Raw genomic sequence first — 19745 nt, 5'->3', positions numbered from 1 at the left:
CTTCTTGGCTGAGTCATTTCACTTTTGTCTCACAGGTATCATGACATGCCTGATGTTATTGACTTCCTTGTGTTGCATCAATTTTACAATGAAGCCAAAGAAAGAAACTGGCAGATCGGTATGTTTATTTGTTTGCTATGGAGCCGTCGAGCTTTTCCTGGTCTGTAAAAGAATTGCTTGGTTTAATATTTATTCTGCAGCATGATGTGTATTCTGCATTCACGTGGGTAAGCAGAACAACGGTTTCAGATCCAATCATTCTAAAATCTCTGCTGCCATTCCAAAAACATGGATCCTGATATAGAGTTTGCCTTCAGACGTTGTGGGTGCTCCATCATTGGAGCCTTTTAAGAAGAGACTGGACAGCCATTTGTCCAGAATGATAGAGGACATGGAAGGCTTAAACGAGGGGTTGGACTATAACAGTGGTTCTCAACTGTGGGTCGGGACCCCATTTGGGGTCGAACGACCATTTCACGGGGGTCGCTAAACAACACAGTCCGCCATTTTCCCCCCCTTTTCCTTAGCTGTGCTCCTCCCTTTTATTCTATTGGCTTTTGAAAGCCAATAGAATAGACTCTCTTGAATAGAGTCTAATTCTATTGGCTTTCAAAAGCCAATAGGAATTGTCCAGGCTGTCTCTGCCCTGCTGAGCCCGCCAAAAGTCCCATTCTGCAAATGGTGCTGCACCAGTTGAGTAGTCCTCTACTTAACGACCGGTTGAGTAGTCCTTGATTTACGACCGGTTGGGGGTCGCGGCATTAAAAAGGTTGAGAACCACTGGACTAAAAGATCTTTAGGTGCCTTTCATCTTTGGTATTCTGTTATTTTACAAGCCTCTGCAGATATTACTTTGTTTTCTCTGACTTTCTTATTGCAGGGGATAGATTTCGTAGCATAATTGATGATGCCTGGTGGTTTGGAACCGTAGAGAGTCAACAGCCATTCCAAACGGAATATCCAGACAGTTCCTTCCAGTGCTACAGTGTTCAGTAAGGATGAATCTAAGTGTTGGAATTTTAGTGTAAAAAAGCCCATCAAGTTCCCAGAAAAACATAAATTTAAATATTGATAATCCACTGGTTTTGAAATATTTGTATCTAATGTCACGGTTCCGATAAATGAACCCATCAAAAGAACTTCAAGGCAAGAATTTTTCCTCAAAGAACATTTTATTAGGATACACAATATCGGCACCACTTCGTTGAACCCAAAACTAAATTCCATCCCCCAGATACAAAGTAACAAGTTGCAATTCCCACCCCTGTGAAGCAGTCATAAATCACATTCTCCAATTAACCTGAAGCGCTCCCTCGGCTTGTGTCCTTGAGTTCTCAAGGAGCGGCATTATTATTATGGCTCACTCAGCTCAAGCATTCACCCCATCCCCCCTTCTACATTTGATTCCCAAGTAGCAGAGAAAGCACGTAGAAAGCAAAGTAAAAATGGCTGCAATTTCCCTCAGTTGTCAGAGCGGGAGCCTCCCTTGTCACAGCGTTGACATCCAGTTCCTGAGAATACAAGATTTCCGTTAATTGCCATGAAAACTTGATTTTTATGTTTCGTTTTAATTTCTGCCACCCAGTGGAATGCCGGAAATAAATTACGTACATTGGGTTTGGATTTTATTGGCAGAATAGACAAAATGGGAACAAATTTGGTGGGGTGGGGGGCAGGGAGGACAAACTGATAAAAAACAAAAAAAGATTGTGTTGAAAAATGGACCAGATCTTGCCGAAGAATTGCAAGAAAATTTTTCTATGCATTTCTTAACTTGATTAAGCTATTTCTGAGATGTTTTATTGTTGTTGTATTGTTATTATTTTATAGCTGGGACAACAATGAAAGAGAAAATATGAGCCCCTGGGACATGGAACCAATTCCAGAAGGAAGTAAATAATGCTTGTTTTCTACCGCCTTCATTTTCATAGAGATTACATTTTTTTTATAACGGCAAAATATTACAGCAGCATTACAGATCAAATTAGATTCAGTTTTGCCAAGCCTTTACATAAGAAAGAATTCTATTCTTTTTTCATTCAGTGACTAGTTTTAAGTAATCTAAAGTAATACAGAAATAGGATACAAATTAAAATAACAATAATATTTAATTTGACCTCATGGGCTACTTTCAGTTTACACACTGTTTTTAAAGCAGCATGGTAAAATTAAAATGAAAGCCCTTTCAGACATGCCTGAACAATTACTCTGCAGCAGGGGTGCCCAACCAGGGGTACTCACACCCCCTGGGGGGGGCTGTACGATGATATTCTAGGGGGGGGCAAAACTTGGGTTTTCAAAATTATTGTGTATATGCATAATTTGTTGCCGTTATTTCGAACTTTTGTAAGGGGTGCGAGAATATATCAAGCGTTCTAGGGGTGCAGGGTATAGAAAAGGTTGGGAACCGCTGCTCTACAGGATATATTTGAAGAATACAGGAGAAAGTCAAAGGATCAACTTTTTAATTGCATAACAGAGGGTTTCCTTATACAGAAATAATGGGGTATTTTCCTTTGGGGAAAGGAAGAGGGAGAGAAAACAGTGGAAGTTTTTAAGAAGAGACTGGACAGCCATTTGTCCGAAATGGTATAGGGCAGTGAGGGCAAACCTTTTAGAGACCAAGTGCCCAAACTGCAACTCAAAACCCACTTATGTATTGTCGGGTGCTGGGTGGCCGTGGCCAAATGGGTGGGTGTGGCCCATTGGGTGGGCGTGGCCCATTGGGTGAGTGTGGCTGCGGTGGTAACGGCAAACTGGGTGGGACTAAAAAGTTCAATCAGTTCCAACCTTTGCGAGATCTTTTTTTTCCCGCAAGAAGTTGAAATTGATTGATTCTTTTTTTTTTTTTGCACATGGCGGCGGAGGCCTAAAGCGAAGAGGTTTTATAAAACTCAGCTGAAGGCCTAGGACTGGGGCAACGGCGTGCGTGCCCACAGAGAGGGCTCTGAGTGCCACCTCTGGCACCCGTGCCATAGGTTCGCCACCACGGGTATAGGGTTTCCTGCCTGAGCAGGGGGTTGGATTAGATGACCTCCAAGGTCCCTTTCAACATTATTATTATTATTATTATTATTATTATTATTATTATTATTATTATTATTATTATTATTATATCATTACTGTAATGCAGCAACCTGATGCATCCAAGCAGCTCACTCTTTCCCCTCCCTCACCCCCCCCCCCGCAGCAGCTTATCCAGATGAGGTGGGGGCTGGAGTCCCCGTCACTACGGAGGAGCTGGCATCTCTGCTATACAAGCCCCAGGAAGGAGAATGGGGCTCCCATTCCCGAGATGAAGAATGCGTGCGGGTTCTCCGAGGCATTGATCAGCTTCTTTCCCTAGGTACAGCAACATTCATCCATAAGGTCTGGATTTCTCCTGTTGCCCCTGTTGGGGTAGAATCAGCAGAATTGTTAATTCTTAATGGTTCAGCTACCCAAAGTTGCTGGGAGAAAGAGAAAAGAAAAGAAAAGAGAGAGAGAGAGAGAGAGAGAGAGAGAGAGAGAGAGAGAGAGAGAGAGAAAGAAAGAAAGAAAGAAAGAAAGAAAGAAAGAAAGAAAGAAAGAAAGAAAGAAAGAAAGAAAGAGGAGAGAAAGAAAGGAGAGAAAAAGAAAGGAAGGAAGGAAGCAGAGAAGGAAAGAAAGAGGGAGGTAGGAAAGAGACAAAGAAAGAAAAAGAAAGAAAGGAAGGAAGAAAGAAAGAAAAAGAGGAAGGAGAGAAGGAAGGAAGGAGAGAAAGAAAGAAAAAAGAAAGGAAGGAAGATAAAGAAAATGACTATCAATTGCAATACGTTAAAGAGGCATCTGTTTTCCTTGTTTGTAATTCCTTGTAATAATCTATCTAAATCAGTGTTTCTCAACCTTGACAATTTTAAGGCATGTGGACTTCAACTCCCAGAATTCCACAGCCAGGTTGAGAAACACTGATCTAAATAATCTAAATGATGAACTTTTCATAACATGAGCAGAAGAAATCTAATTGTTTCTTGTCAGAATTTGAATTAGGAGAATATCTTGGGAGCATCACCTGGTATTAGGACTTAGAGTAATATTTATATAAAGTCAAACTTCACATTCATTTTCAGAGAAGTTCCCCCCCCCTAAAAACACGTAATGTTTCTACTATCTTTCTTAAAGGTTTTATTTAGTTCACCTTTGCTGTATTTTGTGTTTCTGCAGAGATTTCTAATCCCTTTGCAGTTCCAGTTGACCTTAGTGCCTATCCTCTGTATTGCACTGTTGTTGCTTATCCAACTGACCTCACCACAATAAGGAGAAGACTTGAAAACAGATTTTACAGGTTGGATTAATGCTTGCTCTCAGTAATGTATAAAAGAGTTTCTTACCATTGTTCAACTTTATGCTAAATTAAATCTGTTGCAACTTCTTAATTAAGAGAACTGTAAGTTCTTCTGATTGGACCAACTAATTTGCTAGCAAATGCAAAGGTCTTTTTTATTTTTTATTTTTCAAGTCTGGACTTGGGATGTGTGATCTTGAGAAGCTAGGTATCTTCTGTATTTATAAATAGGTTTTGCAGTCCACCAGAGTTGATTTAAAACAAAACTATTTTAATTAACTCACAACAGTGAGTGTCTTCAGTAAATGGTTAACAGTCAAACTTTTGCATGTCATTCTGAAGTCCAGGGCTTTCTGTAAAGGAATGGTGTCCAGGGCTCCGTGTGACGGCGTTTTGGACCAGAATGCTTTCTTATCTCCGTAACACCTCGTTTTTCTTATTAACTTTCAAAAAAATGTAATTGCTCTTAAAACACCTTACGCAGAGCCCATGTAGAGTGTGTCTTGTCCAAACCCTTTTCAGTTGCCTAGATCAGAGGTCCCCAACCTTTGGGGCACCAGGGACTGGTTACATGGAGAGAGGTTTTCCCGTGGACCGAAGGGTGTGTGTGTTTGTGTGCTGCCTGCATCCCGCAGATGGGGCTTCGCTTATTTGTGTGGCCCGGTTGCTGGCATGCCGCAGCCCGGTACCGGTCCATGGGCAGAGTGGTTGGGGACCCCTGGACTAGATAATGAGAAAAAGTGTCTTGTCTTCTTTCCTTTTTCAGGCGAATATCAGCATTAATGTGGGAGGTACGATACATTGAACATAATGCAAGGACTTTTAATGAGCCCGAAAGCCCTATTGTCAAAGCAGCCAAAATCGTCACCGATGTTTTACTGCACTACATTGGGTAAGCAGTCAGTTTCCCTGTGGTTGAAGGAAATGCTCTTCTGAACGCTTGCCTGGATCAGATGTTCTCCTCCTCTGTCTCCTTCTGTGTGCATGTCTGTTGGATCAAATTTTTTAAAAGGCAGGCGGAAAATTTCCTCCCACCTAAGAAATTCTGCTGTGCGATCCATGAACCTTTAATGGAATCTTTGCTCTAGGAATCAGTCCCCATACTGTCTTTTGGGCAGGGGTTTTTATTTTGTTTTAAAATCTCTTGTTTCGCCCTAATGCCGATCCTCTCACTACTCTTTAGGGATCAGAGTTGTACAGATATTCTGGAGATCTACAACAAAGTGAAAGCAGAAGACTTGAGTAGCACAGATGAAGAAGAACAGGTAAAAAGGAAAGGTTCTTTGGCGAATTGGTTTGGAGCGGAAGGGAATTTGTGGGGGGGGGAACCCAAAAGTTAGGGTTCTAGGAAGGAGGCAGTGTCAAACCACTTCTGAAAAACCTGGCCATCACAATTGCAGAACTAGCTTTTCTGTTACCCCTCAAAAAACCCATGGTTGATTGAGTCATCTCACCAAATATTAAGATGTTGCCCAAGGCCATAATTTTCAGGAGTGTGCGTACAGGTGTGCATGTATTTTGTTTTTGTTTTTTAAATATTTTTTATTGAATAACAAAAATTAAAAACATTGAACATGGCAAATCAGATTTGACCTACATCACAGTTCATATTCACAATTAACTACTAATATAAGAAAAAAAAACGCTTTACAATAACATCTCACTCTAATCTCAATCTTAACTTATCTCATTACAATGACTACCATATTTTTTTCCCCCACCATCTATAAAATTTATCCCAAATTTGGTAAAAATCCGTTTCATCCTGATTTTTGAGTCTCTTAGTTAACCTATCTAATTCTGCGCAGTGTGCGTGTGTATTTTGAATTAATTTATTTTAGCTGTTCTCTAGCATGTAGTAATCACATTTTGCTGTAGGTGGCAGAAGCATCCCCTGATTCAGAGGGTCCAGGAACTTCCTCCAGAAAACTAATGGTAAGTCAGGTAAGTTCTCTTTCAAGCCTATTTACTCCAGAAATACTTGGATTGTTGTGTGGCCACGTGGTGCCCCTTGATTTATCTTTATGACATCATGCTTCTTCAGTTAGAAAACCAAGCTACGTTCTTTTCCTTTAAAAAAAAAAAAAAAAGTCACAGGTTCTCATGAACAAAGGCATTCCCGTTCCCCCTGCCATTGCAGGATTTCTCCCAAATATTGATAGAAGTAGAAGCAGCATTCAGAATTAAGTGTCAAAAAAGGTGGAGGCAGAAGCCAGGCTAAATAATAATAATAATAATGCTCCTGTTTCCTGTCTAAAATAAATCTCCCTGTCCTTCTTCTCCTCATGGATACTATTAAGATCAGAACACGGCTTGCCAGCCAGTATTTAATTGATTGGAACATCAGTTTTATTGCTTGTCAATACTGCAACAAAGGGCATCTTGGACTGGGTTAGGATTATTGGATGTAGAAGAGGGAGCTTTGTGCATGAGTGTCACAACTCTGCTTGCTTGAGACAGTGTGCTAAATTTGTGAACAGATGTTGATTGAAGAGCCTTAAATCCTATGGATGCAACACACCTCATCCTGAGCACAGTGAGGGATGTTTGACTAATAATTATCTTTACTTGCTTTCTATACCTTTAGTCCTCGTTTAGCAACCACAGTTGGGACCAGCAGCTCAACTGTTACACAAAGTGGTCCTTACATGAAACTGTGACTGTTCTAATCTTTCTTTTCTTTTATAGACCTGTGGCGGTCATAAATGAGAGGACTGGTTATAAAGTTACTTTTTCATCATAGTCATAACTCAGAGCAGTCACTAAACAAGACCTACTTGTGTTAATGTTCATGTTTGTGCGTGTGTGTGTGTTTGTGGGTGGGTATTTATTTATATGTATACATGTATATGAATGTATTTGTAAAATATACATTTTAACCCTATTTTAATCTTATTCTTACTTAGAAATGGATTCCCTATGATGGGTCTTGTGTGCCCGTGATACCCATATTTTATATTATAGTTTTATACTTCTGTACCCTCTTTGCATTTTATGTTATAGTTTTATACCTTTCTCTATCCTCTCATTTTGTATTGTTAAACCCCGATCTTTGGCCATAATAAAAGTTTCGTGATTTCGACTAACATACATAGAATTGCGTTCAGGTAACTTAATGAGCAATAGAAATCAACTTGAGATGTCCTAACAAGAGGGTTTTTTTTTTTTCCCTGTAAAAAAACTCCATTAAAAGTTAGCTATTTTATGGACATAAATGTGTTTCCCCCAAAATAAGCCCCAGTTAAGATCGCCAGCCAGAGGGATGCATTTAGTACCGTATTTTCCCGAATATAATCGTTCGAAAATAAGCCCTAATGCACCTTTTGAAACAAAAATTGATATAAGACCCGGTCTTGTTTTTTTTTTTAAAAAAAGAACTCATTTGTACTACTGTGATTCTGGATACCTGTGTTAAAACGATTATTCAGCTTATATGTTCTGTTTAAAAAAAAAAATCCCCAGGTCAAACGGCCAATGAAAAGGCAACCTTCTAAAGGACATGTGGATGCCTGGAAAGACCAGTGCAAGCAATTATTAAGCCTGATTTATGAGCGTGAAGACTCGGAGCCATTTCGTCAACCTGTTGATCTCTTTTCTTACCCTGTGAGTTTCGCTTGCTTTTTTTTTTCCTGAGTTTGGGAGGACAGGAAAAACATTTGCCTGAGAAGATGCAGTCTTGTCTCTAAGGCAGTGGTTCTCAACCTTGGGTCGGGACCCCATTTGGGGTCAAACGACCATTTCACGGGGGTCGCCAAACAACGCAGTCCGCCATTTTTTTCCCCCTTTTCCTTAGCTGTGCTACTCCCTTTTATTCTATTGGCTTTTGAAAGCCAACAGAATTAGACTCTCTTGAATAGAGTCTAATTCTATTGGCTTTCAAAAGCCAATAGGAATTGTCCAGGCTGTCTCTACCCTGCTGAGCCCGCCAAAAGTCCCAGTCTGCAAATGGTGCTGCACCAGTTGAATAGTCCTCGACTTATGACCGGTTGAGTAGTCCTCGACTTACAACCGGTTGGGGGTCGCGGCATTAAAAAGGTTGAGAACCACTGCTCTAAGGGTCTTCACATGAACAGCTCTGCAGCCTGCCTCCAGAAGCATTTACTGCTTCTGGAGGCAGGCTGTTCCACAGAGAACAATTAATCAGTGGAACAGCCTGCCTCCAGAAGCAGTAAATGCTCCAACACCGGAGGTTTTTAAAGAAGAGACTGGACAGCCATTTGTCCGAAATGGTGTAGGGTTTCCTGCCTGAGCAGGGGGTTGGACTAGATGACCTCCAAGGTCCCTTTCAACTTTACTACTATTACTATTACTATTACCTTTTCCAGCCACTAGCACAGGGTGGAAAAAGCATCCACTTGATTCTTGGGCTTGAAGTACCTTTTGCAGTCAAGAACATTCCATGAGATTTAGGGAAAGGAAGTTTTAATATCCTTCCTTTAACATCCGGGATGGAAGAATTGGGGGCACTCTAATTCTCCTCAGTCTGACCGGGTTAATACATTGATACTGGGTTAATAAACCTGTCCTTCAAACCGCTTTTGTTAGATTTTTGCAGTGTTCATGGGTGCAAAAATATTCTTCTCAGGATTATCGAGATATTGTGGACACTCCCATGGACTTCAGCACTGTGAAAGAAACTTTGGAGGCGGGGAATTATATGAATCCTCTCGAATTCTACAAAGACATCCGCTTGATATTCTACAACTCCAAAGCGTACACTCCCAATAAAAAATCAAGGGTAAGATATGAACGTGGAATCAGTAGCTGTTCTATACATCAGTGGTGGCAAGCCTTTTGGAGACCGAGTGCCCAAACTGCAACCCACGTATCGCCGGGTGCCGGGTGGGTGTGGCCCACTCGGGTGCAGCTACAGTGGGCTTGGCAGACTGGGTGGGCGTGGCCACTGAATGGGTGGGGCTGCAGTAGTCATGGCAGATTGGGTGGGCGTGGCCGGAGTGGGCGTGGCCACCTTGATGTTGCTTATGGGGAGGGACACCTGTGGGAGCTGGGCAGGGTTGGGGGAGATCCAGGGGGGGTCTCTGGCGGGTGGGACGGTGGGCTCCCCAATGGCGGCTCCAGGCTGGCTGGCCTTAGGCCAGTGATGGCAAACTTTAAAGAGACCACTGTGCTGGGGTGATGGTGTATGCCCACAGAGAGGGCTCCGCGTGCCGCCTCTGGCACGCGTGCCATAGGTTCGCCACCACTGCTATATATCTCCTGCCTAAGATGCCTGTTCCCCCCTGCAGCTTTTAAATGGTGTCATGTTTTAAAATTAAGAAATTAACTGAAAATAGCTGCTGTTTTTCTCTCATTCCAGTCAGAGTGGTTTTTAACCACTCCTCTTAATTCTCTTCTTTACATCAGCACCTTAGCTTCCGATAGAGATGCCCTGTTGGCAAAGACATGTTTGCCAATAAACCATTACACAGATGCTCAACTTACACAACTGTTCATTAAATGACCGATCAAAGTTACGATGGTTTCAGAAAAAATGACTTACAACCACCATTTGCATTTGCAACTGTCGCACTGCCCCCCCCCCATTGTCATGCGTTCACAATTCAAGTGCTTGTCAACCATCTTGCACTGATGCACCTGTTACAGTGGCCTGCAGTCATGTGATTGTGATTTGCAACTTAACCCAGCCAGATTCTGACAAAACAATCAGTGGGGGGAAGCTTAACAACCATAGTAAAAATGGTCATCAATTCTGGCCCAGACATGTGATGACTTGCTTTATGACAGAAATTTTGGTCCTAATTGTGGTTGCAAGTTGAGGATTGCCTGTAATAAGTCTGAAAAACTGCATTGCTAATATCAGGTGTTCTAGCTAAAGGACTCCTTTCTTGTTTGGTTGAACATTTTAAAGCAGTGGTTCTCAACCTGTGGGTCGGGACCCCATTTGGGGTCGAACGACCATTTCACGGGGGTCGCCAAACAGCACAGTCTGCCATTTTTTTCCCCTTTTCCTTAGCTGTGCTACTCCCTTTTATTCTATTGGCTTTTGAAAGCCAATAGAATAGACTCTCTTGAATAGAGTCTAATTCTATTGGCTTTCAAAAGCCAATAGGAATTGTCCAGGCTGTCTCTGCCCTGCTGAGCCCACCAAAAGTCCCAGTCTGCAAACGGTGCTGCACCAGTTGAGTAGTCCTCGACTTATGACCGGTTGAGTAGTCCTCGACTTACGACCTGTTGGGGGTCACGGCATTAAAAAGGTTGAGAACCACTGTTTTAAAGCTTTTTTTTTTTTTTCCCCACTTAAAACACCTCCGTGCAGCTAGTTTTTTGGCTGAATCTATGAAACACTTTGGATAGACTGCTGGAACATGGGTAACAAGCAAACCAATGTAAGGTTGGCAACGTTTCTGGTCCACATCACTCTTGAATGCAGATATTTCTTCCTTCCTTCCATAGATCTATAGCATGACACTCCGACTCTCTGCCTTATTTGAAAACCACATCAAAACCATCATTTCCGAGTACAAGTCAAGTGTTCAGTGTCAGAAGAGGCGAAGGCCGCGGCTGCGGTACCGAAAGAGGCTCCGAAGCAGTAGCAGCGGTTCTTCCTCTAGCAGCAGAGAGCCAAGGTAGTAGCAAAATGGACTAGTTGCCTGTGAAATGGTGCTTCTATTATTACTATCCTTCTCATCTCTCTACCATAACCTGTTATCGGTATCATCATTATGACTGTTATTACTCTGTTGTTTGGCATTTATACCGAGAGCTTCTGCACCAAAGACAAATTTCTTGTGTGTCTATTTACACTTGGCCAATAAAGTATTCTATTCTGTTCTGTTCTGTTCTATTATTCTTGTTCCACTTCACTCCATTCCATTCCATTCTACTTATTCTGTTCTGTTCTGTTCTGTTCTATTATTCTATTCCATGGGTGTCAAACTGCCGGCCCATGGGCTGGTTGCATCATACAGAGGCTGAGCCCATCCCAGCTCTGGCAAGGCAAAAAAAATCGCAATACGTTGCAACATGTCATGTGATGCAGCGAGTTTGACACCCGTATTCTATTCTATTCTATTCTATTCTATTCTATTCTATTCTATTCTATTCTATATAAAGATTCTATTCTATTCTATTCTATGTAAAGATTCTGTTCTATTCTACATTCTATTCTATTCTATATAAAGATTTTATTCTATTCTACATTCTATTCTGTTCTATTAATTTTCTGTATTCTATTCTATTTGATTCATTTTCTCTGTTCTATCCTTTCTATTCGATTCTATTCGATTCTATTCTACATTCTATTCTATTCTATATAAAGATTCTATTCTATTCTACATTCTATTCTATTCTATATAAAGATTCTATTCTATTCTACATTCTATTCTATTCTATATAATGATTCTATTCTATTCTACATTTTATTCTGTTCTATGTAAAGATTCTATTCTATTCTACATTCTATTCTACATTCTATTCTATATAAAGATTCTATTCTGTTCTGTTCTATTCTATTCTGTTCTATTCTCTCTCTTATTTTATCCTATCCTATCCTATCCTATTCTATCCTATTCCATGTTAGGTGTCCTCCTTTTTTAACTGTGGCCATCAATCCATTGTACTGCTCATTCTGCAACCCTTTGCACCCACCCACAAGAAAATCAATGGGAAGATTTTTAGAAGGGAAGGCGAAAGCAGTTTTTAAAGACCCTGCAATGCATGGTACAATGAAAGATAGAGCAGAGAATAAGATCTGCAGAGCAGATTTAGGCCAGACATTGTAAAGTGGAAAAAAGAAAGGAAGGGCCAGAACAGTGTCTAACTGGGGGGGGGGGAACCGCAACAAGCTTCCTATGATTAACCAGGTTAAAAAAAAATCTCTTGTTCAATTTGGACTAGATGATCTCCAAGGTCCCTCCCAACTTTTTATTATTATTATTATTATTATTATCATCGTCATCATCATTATTTGTTTTTCTTCTTCCATGCCTTCAGCCCAAAAGGAAAACAGAAACAACTGAAGATGCAGCCTAAAACAAACTTGAATACCTCACTGCCTTTAACTAGGACTAATTCTTCAGTTTCATCTCATGGTAAGTAGGATTAGTTGGTTCATATATTCATTCAGTCAGTCAATCAATTTGTACAGCCTCCCATCTTGGCCAGGGGGCTCTGGAGGGCAACCCCCCCTTAATAATTTAAAAACACGTTTCAAGTGGCTGTGCCATAAGCGTTTGCTCCAGCAAGCTGGATTCAGTTCAGGTCAGTAGATATCATGTCATTTTCAAGAATGTTCTGCGTTACCCTAGAACTGATATTGGAGGGGTATTTGGGGTTAATAGGCTTCAGGGAGGCCATATAATACCCTCCCCTAGGGGCCATTCCTTTAAGTAGGCTTTTTTTGTGGGGGGGGGGACAAAACTCAGCACAAAGCATGAATCATGGTGACCATGAAATCTCTTGAAAGGTCATAAAATTGATCCACCCGGCATGTAGTCACATGACTGAAGGGAAACAACGCATTTACAGCCTTAAAACTGTCCTTCTGTGGCCATTGTTAAGAAGGAGCGGCTGTAAATCAACTCTTCATTAAGCAAGGACTACCTGTAATTAGAAGAAAGTTAGCAAATCAATAATCTGGTGTAGACTGCTCTTAAGTATCAGAGAGTGGCTCCTGCAAATGGCTTTTGCTTGGGGGAAAAAAAAACCCTTCTATCTCTAGGATTTAGGCCAGTGGTTCTCAACCTGTGGCTCGGGACCCCATTTGGGGTCGAACGACCATTTCACGGGGGTCGCCAAACAACGCAGTCCGCCATTTTTTCCCCCTTTTCCTTAGCTGTGCTACTCCCTTTTATTCTATTGGCTTTTGAAAGCCAATAGAATAGACTCTCTTGAATAGAGTCTAATTCTATTGGCTTTCAAAAGCCAATAGGAATTGTCCAGGCTGTCTCTGCCCTGCTGAGCCCGCCAAAAGTCCCATTCTGCAAACGGTGCTGCACCAGTTGAGTAGTCCTCGACTTACGACCAGTTGAGTAGTCCTTGACTTACGACCGGTTGAGTAGTCCTCGACTTACGACCAGTTGAGTAGTCCTTGACTTACGACCGGTTGAGTAGTCCTCGACTTACGACCGGTTGAGTAGTCCTCGACTTACGACCGGTTGGGGGTTGCGGCATTAAAAAGGTTGAGGACCACTGCTTTAGGCTGAGGTTTCCTCTTTATTTGATCTTTTCCCCCATTGCCGAGCATCTGCTTAAGTTTCAGATACAGAGGAAGCCCCTGGTTCAGCTACTGCCGAAGAGATGGAAAGACACTCCTCCTCTGGCTCCAACAGCAGCCAGGATCGTAGTGGAAACGACGTGGAAGCAGGGAAAAACAAGCCGGTGAGAAATAAATCCACACCGGTGAAACAAGGTAGGAAACTGCAGACATCAAAACTTGTCCCTTCCTTCTCCTTCCCCCCCCCCTCATTTCAACAGATTTCCCTTTTCTTGATTATCCTGCGCCACGTAAACTCTTACGAATCAGTGTTTGGCCACTTTTAAGATGTGTGGACTTTATAACTCACAGAATACCCCAGGCAACCTGCTTTTTAAGTTCTGTGTCCCGCTGGCTGGGGAGTTCGGGGGAATTGGAAGTTCACACATCTTGTAAGTTAAGGCTGAGGAACACTGCCCTAAATTAGAAGTGAATCATTTCTCTCTCCTTTGTTTCTTTCTGCTTTAATAAAGGGGTAGCCCAGGGGTAGGCAACCTCGGCTCTTTTATGACTCGTGGACTTCAACTCCCAGAATTCCTGAGCCAGCCATGCTGAGGGGAAAGGGAGAGGTTTCTAAGCTGAGCCCTGCTGGCTCAGGAATTCTGGGAGTTGAAGTCCATGAGTCATAAAAGAGCCGAGGTTGCCTGCCCCTGGGGTAGCCTATTGGGGGGCAGAGGAGGGAGACCCGGTTCTCTCTGGGAGTGAAGAAGAGCAAAATTAGCAGGGACTTTTTCCCCCCCTTCGATCAGCACCGAAGCAGTTCCAAGAAGGCGGATCTAGAAATGGCATCCTACATCGATGCTGAGCATCTTTTTTTTAAAAAAAATTTTTTTTTAATTTTCCATTTATTCATACAAAATACAATTCAATTCAGAAAATAAAATAAATTCCTAACCATTGGTACCGCCTGCTCAATCCCCCCAGGCCGCTTCCACCCTCTCTAATACCTTCCCTACTTCCCTCCTCTTTCTCTCCTACTCTCCCCTCCCCTTCTCCTCTTACCATCCTACTTCCTCTTTACACCTTCCTCCCCTCTCATCCCTCTCAAACACATGAAGGCAGCATAGGGGAAACGCCCAAGCGGCACCTCTCTATAAACTACCATAACTATATTACCATTACCCACCCACCCACCCTCAACCCTCCCCCCCTCACTTCCCAGAGCAGAGTACAGGGTTATTAATAAGAAAGTTAACAATAATGAAAAAAAAGGGAAAAGAAAAAAGAAAAGGAAAGGAAAAAAAAACACATCATACTTAACCTTTAACTCCCCTTAAATTAAGTCATATAAACAAATCTCTACAACAGTTGCTATAAAATTTACTCATAAAGTAGATGAAACTTTACAGTCCCATACTTTGTCTGAATATAATCTATCCATCTATCCATCTAATGAGCTGAGGTGGCGCAGCAGCTAGAGTGCAGTACTGCAGGCCACTTTAGCTGATTGTATTCAGCAGGTCAGCGGTTCAAATCTCACCGGCTCAAGGTTGACTCAGCCTTCCATCCTTCCGGGGTAGGTCAAATGAGGACCCAGATTGTTGGGGGCAATGTAAATATATATATACATTGCTTACTGGTGTACACCGCTTAGAGAGTGCTTGCACTTAAAGCGGTATATAAGTCTCATAAATAAATAAATAAATCTTCTCCATACAGTGATGCTGAGCATCTTGAGATGGTTTGCAATGGTGGAAAAAAAGCAGCATTCCAGAGATATTATCAGTTCGTGTTTCTCTTCCCCATTATACATTGTGTGTGGGGGGGGGTGATCCATTCAGACAACACGAACTTCCTGGTTAGCAAAGTTACTCCTTAGAATGGCTCCTCTAGTTTGGGGGTCTTCTCACCACTGGGCTACTAAGGATAACTCAGTATTCATATGCGCGTCGATTTGGATCTCTCTCTAGATCAGCCTTCCGAAAAGCCTCTGACGAACGGGGACGGGAAAGAATCTCGGACGGGGGTCAAGAGGAAGATTTCCAGCGCCTCCGAAGAGGAGGAGGAGGAGGAGGAGGAGGGGAGTCAAGAGCAGAGAGAAGCGAAAGGAAAACCCGGCTTGTCCTCCGACAGCGGAGATTCGCGCTCGGGCTCCAGTTCCGAAAGCAGAGCTGGCTCTGATTCAGATTCAGAATCCGGCTCGAGGACAGATCAAGACTACATCGATGGAGACCACGACTACAGCAAATCCGTGCAAGTGAAGCCGAGAAGAAAGCTTCAGAGGAGCCTCCCCAGAGGGCGGAGGAATTGGCAGGGCCGGGGGACCGGAAGGCGAGGGCGCTGGGGCCGGTGGGGGAGGTGGAGCCGAGGGGGCCGAGGCAGCCGGGGAGGAAGAGGATGCAGCCAGGGGCGAAGAGGAGGCCGCGGAGGAAGAAGAGGCCGCGGGAGAGGAGCCTCGCGGGCCAAGCGCCCCCGCATGGCCGAGGACGAGTTCGAGAACCTTTTCGGCGGCCGCTTCAACGAGAACGCCTTTGGCGGGCGCTTCAGCCGCCCCCCTCGGATTAAGACCAGGAACGAAGGCCGGCGGACTGTTTTATACAACGACGATTCGGACAACGACACTTTTGTGCACACCGAGGATCCCCTGAACCTTGGTACTTCCAGGTCGGGCAGGGTACGGAAAATGACCGAGAAGGCCAGGGTTAGCCATCTGATGGGATGGAATTATTAAACCGACACGGGGCGATGGTGACGTGGGCAGGGGAGGAGAGACCTGGACAGTGACGTTAGGATTTCCAAGGCTTTTTTTTTTTTACTGCAGGGAATTTCACGCCCGAAAATCTGCTAAGCAAATTCTGGGGGAGGGAATCTGCTGATTCCTGCCCCCTCACCTCCCCACGGTGCTTTTTCATAAGGTTTTCATGTGTTTGAAGGCTTCTGCTTGCTGGCCGATGCGGGCTACCAAAGTCTTCTTTGCACATCCTATTACCTGCAGAAATGCTTTTTATCACACTAAACCTTGAATTGGTCACACAGGACTTGTGGCAGTTAGATTTGTGCTTACGAAGTCTCTCCTTGTTGCTTTCTCTCTCTCTTTTTTTTTCTTTTTTCCTGTTTTTGTGTGTGTGCATTATAGAAGCAGCACCTTCTTAAGCAAGATTTTTAAAACATTGTCTGCCATGAACTTCCTTACCTATCATAATAACTTTTGCACAATACACAGATCCTAAAAGGCAGCTATAAAATGTTTACAGTTTCTCTCTTGTGCGCAGGATCCAGATTACTTTTGATCTCTCCCCCCCCCTTTCCAGGCCAAATGTTCACAAATTTGTGATAGACACTGAAATATGCCCCCATAAGAATGTCCTGATATGCTTTGTTCCCTTCCCCCCCCCATTGGTTTTTATTGTTTAATTTATATTTTAAAAGGGAGAGGATGGGTGGGTTGGTGCCTTGTAAATAATGTAGCAAATCAAAGATGTGAAATCTCTTTAACACCTACATTAATGTTATTATGAACAACGTACTTGAGAACTAGGATTATCTAAGATACACCGGGTGCCAAACGCAAATAATACCCTTGCATCTGTGTTTTTTCTTTTCCTGCTGCCCTTTTATTTTTATATAACATCCATTGAGACGCTCTCAAGATGATAACATCTGAGATGGTCTTGAGATGTTCGCATCAATATGGAATGGTTTCCTCATCCAGATGTCTTCTTCAGTAGCTTTAGCTACTTCCAGACTTCTGAGTTTAGTCTGTTTCCTTCTTGAATAATGACATTGTAATAGAGCAGGGGTAGGCAACCTTGGCTCTTTTATGACTCGTGGACTTCAACTCCCAGAATTCCTGAGCCAGCATAGCTCAGATGTGGCAGGAGCAAAATCACTTGATAAACTACAGAATAATGTCATTGGTCTCCAGTCTGACAATCAAGTCATCAGATGCTTCTCACCGCCCTGTGTGTGCATTTCCCTGATGCAGCCATAGCATTATTACAATATTTTTATTTGATTCTTAAAAAACATTAACACCTCCATTTGCAGATATTGAGGTATCCTTGCTGGCTCACTTCATATGTACATAACTGTTGTATCTTTTTTTTTGTTTTTTCTTTAATGTTTTAAGTCACCCATGATGCTTCCAGAAAAAAATTTAGGCCTCCTCACACAGAGATATATAAGATAGAAGCTTACTCTCGTTCCTCTATTTGTTTCAATGAAGGAGCTGACAGAATCGCTCTTCCTTCCGTTCTGCATGCTGTATATTTTTTTTCTCCCGTTGACATACAGAGGGAAGTTCACAAATAATGTAACGTCTAATACAGTGGTTCTCAACCTTTTTAATGCCGCGACCCCCAACCGGTTGTAAGTCGAGGACTACTCAACCGGTCGTAAGTCGAGGACTACTCAACTGGTGCAGCACCGTTTGCAGAATGGGACTTTTGGCGGGCTCAGCAGGGCAGAGACAGCCTGGACCATTCCTATTGGCTTTTGAAAGCCAATAGAATTAGACTCTATTAAAGAGAATCTATTCTATTGGCTTTCAAAAGCCAATAGAATAAAAGGGAGTAGCACAGCTAAGGAAAAGGGGGGGGGGAAATGGCGGACTGCGTTGTTTGGCGACCCCCGTGAAATGGTCGTTCAACCCCAAATGGGTCCCGACCCACAGGTTGAGAACCACTGGTCTAATATGAATTTTGGCCCGGTGGGGATTTTTGGAGCGAAAATAATCACGTATTACTTAATTCTGGGGGAAAAAAGTTTTGCAGGGGGCTGTTGTGTTTGCATTTAAAAGTATATTCAATATATGTCACCCAGTCAGAGACAAGTTTCATTTCCCTTAATAGCTGTAGCATGTTAAATGTTCCTAAGATATATTTGTCTTTTCTGAGATGGACAAGGGGCATATATAGAATTCCCAGTAGCAATCATTCTATAGGAGGAGGAAGAGTTATTTTTTTCTTCTTCTAGTTTTGTGCTTTCTTGGCAGGAGGGCCTGGCCTGGCACCCATCAGTGATTGATTGATCTTCACTAAATAAGAGTAGGATCTACAATAATGTAATAAAAAGTCTGCACACAGATGCAGCCTAGATCTTTCGTAACACAATATATACTTCAATACTTGGGGGTTTGGGTAATTCAAAATTGATTTGGAGAAAATGCTTTGGAACTCATGTGAATGTAGCACCCCTTACTCTTCCTTAAATGACCCTGAAGACAGAGGCTTGGCTTTTTAGAGCTGCTTTAATGAATTGACTCCTTAAAGCACCTTGGAAGCTTCACAAATGCCCGTGGCTGCTTTAGGTATTAGTAGATGCAAGGGCTGAAGCATTTATTTAAAATCACACCGAAGCACGGACAGGCCTCACACGTACCCAAATCCATGCCGTATTTTAGACAAGAGGGAAGGCACTTAACCAAATTGTTGTGGTGTGTTAAAATTTGTAAAAGGTGACAGGTGAAGAATAAAGCGTAGAGAACCGTCTTAGGGCCAATTTTAATTGAACAACTGCTGCAGTTCCATCAGTAGGTGTTTGGAAGTATTTGATCTTCTGCTAATGTGGATCTGCTCCGTTTATTCAAATTGAGGAATGTTCCTCATCCCAAGGACATACTTCTACATGAGGAATAACTCAGGATGTGTTTCTTACATAGCTGGCAGGTGTGCTTCAAAGAAATCTCTAATTTTTTTATTTAGGATATTATGTCTGCTTGATATAATATCCTAGTCTTACAATTACCCCAGGACAATAAAAGTTATTTCAAATAACTAAAGTTGTGTCTAACAGTAGCTGTTTCATTTTCATTGTTCAAATTCTTACTGAATCGTAGCTATATTGAGTAGGCAGAATTTTTCTGTGATACGAGAAACTGGTTTAATTCCTCTCTAAAACATAGATAATTTGTTGTTGTTGTTGTAGTTAATTGCGAAGTCATGTCCGACCCATCGCGACCCCATGGACAACGTTCCTCCAAGTCTTCCTGTCCTCTACCATCTTCTGGAGTCCATTTAAGTTCACACCTACTGCTTCAGTGACTCCATCCAGCCATCTCATTCTCTGTCATCCCCTTCTTCTATTGCCCTCCATCTTTCCCAGCATCAGGCTCTTCTCCAGTGAGTCCTTCCTTCTCATTAGGTGGCCAAAGTATTTGAGTTTCAACTTCAGGATCTGGCCTTCTAAAGAGCATTCGGGGTTTAGGCAAATCAGCCTCTTTGTTTAGATGTAGCTCCTTGAAAGATGTAGTTGGCAGTAAAAAGGAATACTTTATTGAGAAGTATTAAT

The 19745-nt window shown here is 42.4% G+C and overlaps 1 protein-coding gene across 5 annotated transcripts in view; it reads left to right on the top strand.

The window, feature by feature from the left end:
• Window positions 1–16653, top strand: part of BRWD3 (bromodomain and WD repeat domain containing 3) — a 48367-nt gene extending 31714 nt beyond the window's left edge. Inside the window, exons 27-40 of one of the 5 annotated variants that reach the window (XM_039344562.1) lie at window positions 36–118; window positions 881–992; window positions 1831–1892; window positions 3191–3346; window positions 4183–4303; window positions 5070–5195; window positions 5487–5568; window positions 6182–6238; window positions 7766–7906; window positions 8889–9041; window positions 10718–10893; window positions 12257–12354; window positions 13518–13673; window positions 15428–16653. In XM_039344562.1, coding sequence (XP_039200496.1) covers window positions 36–118; window positions 881–992; window positions 1831–1892; window positions 3191–3346; window positions 4183–4303; window positions 5070–5195; window positions 5487–5568; window positions 6182–6238; window positions 7766–7906; window positions 8889–9041; window positions 10718–10893; window positions 12257–12354; window positions 13518–13673; window positions 15428–16188 — 2284 coding nt within the window. In that variant the 3' untranslated portion in view covers window positions 16189–16653. Of the gene's footprint in view, window positions 1–35; window positions 119–880; window positions 993–1830; window positions 1893–3190; window positions 3347–4182; window positions 4304–5069; window positions 5196–5486; window positions 5569–6181; window positions 6248–7765; window positions 7907–8888; window positions 9042–10717; window positions 10894–12256; window positions 12355–13517; window positions 13674–15427 lie in introns of all 5 variants that reach the window. The other 4 variants (XM_039344563.1, XM_039344560.1, XM_039344561.1 and 1 more) reach the window with 4 other exon arrangements.
• Window positions 16654–19745: the final 3092 nt, after the last annotated feature.

The sequence above is a fragment of the Crotalus tigris genome, unplaced genomic scaffold, assembly GCF_016545835.1.
Source record: "Crotalus tigris isolate CLP2741 ecotype Arizona unplaced genomic scaffold, ASM1654583v1 scf7180000017933.3771270, whole genome shotgun sequence".
Lineage (NCBI taxonomy): Eukaryota > Metazoa > Chordata > Lepidosauria > Squamata > Viperidae > Crotalus > Crotalus tigris.
Note: the sequence above shows the minus strand (reverse complement) of the source record. Positions and strands in the feature narration are given on the sequence as shown.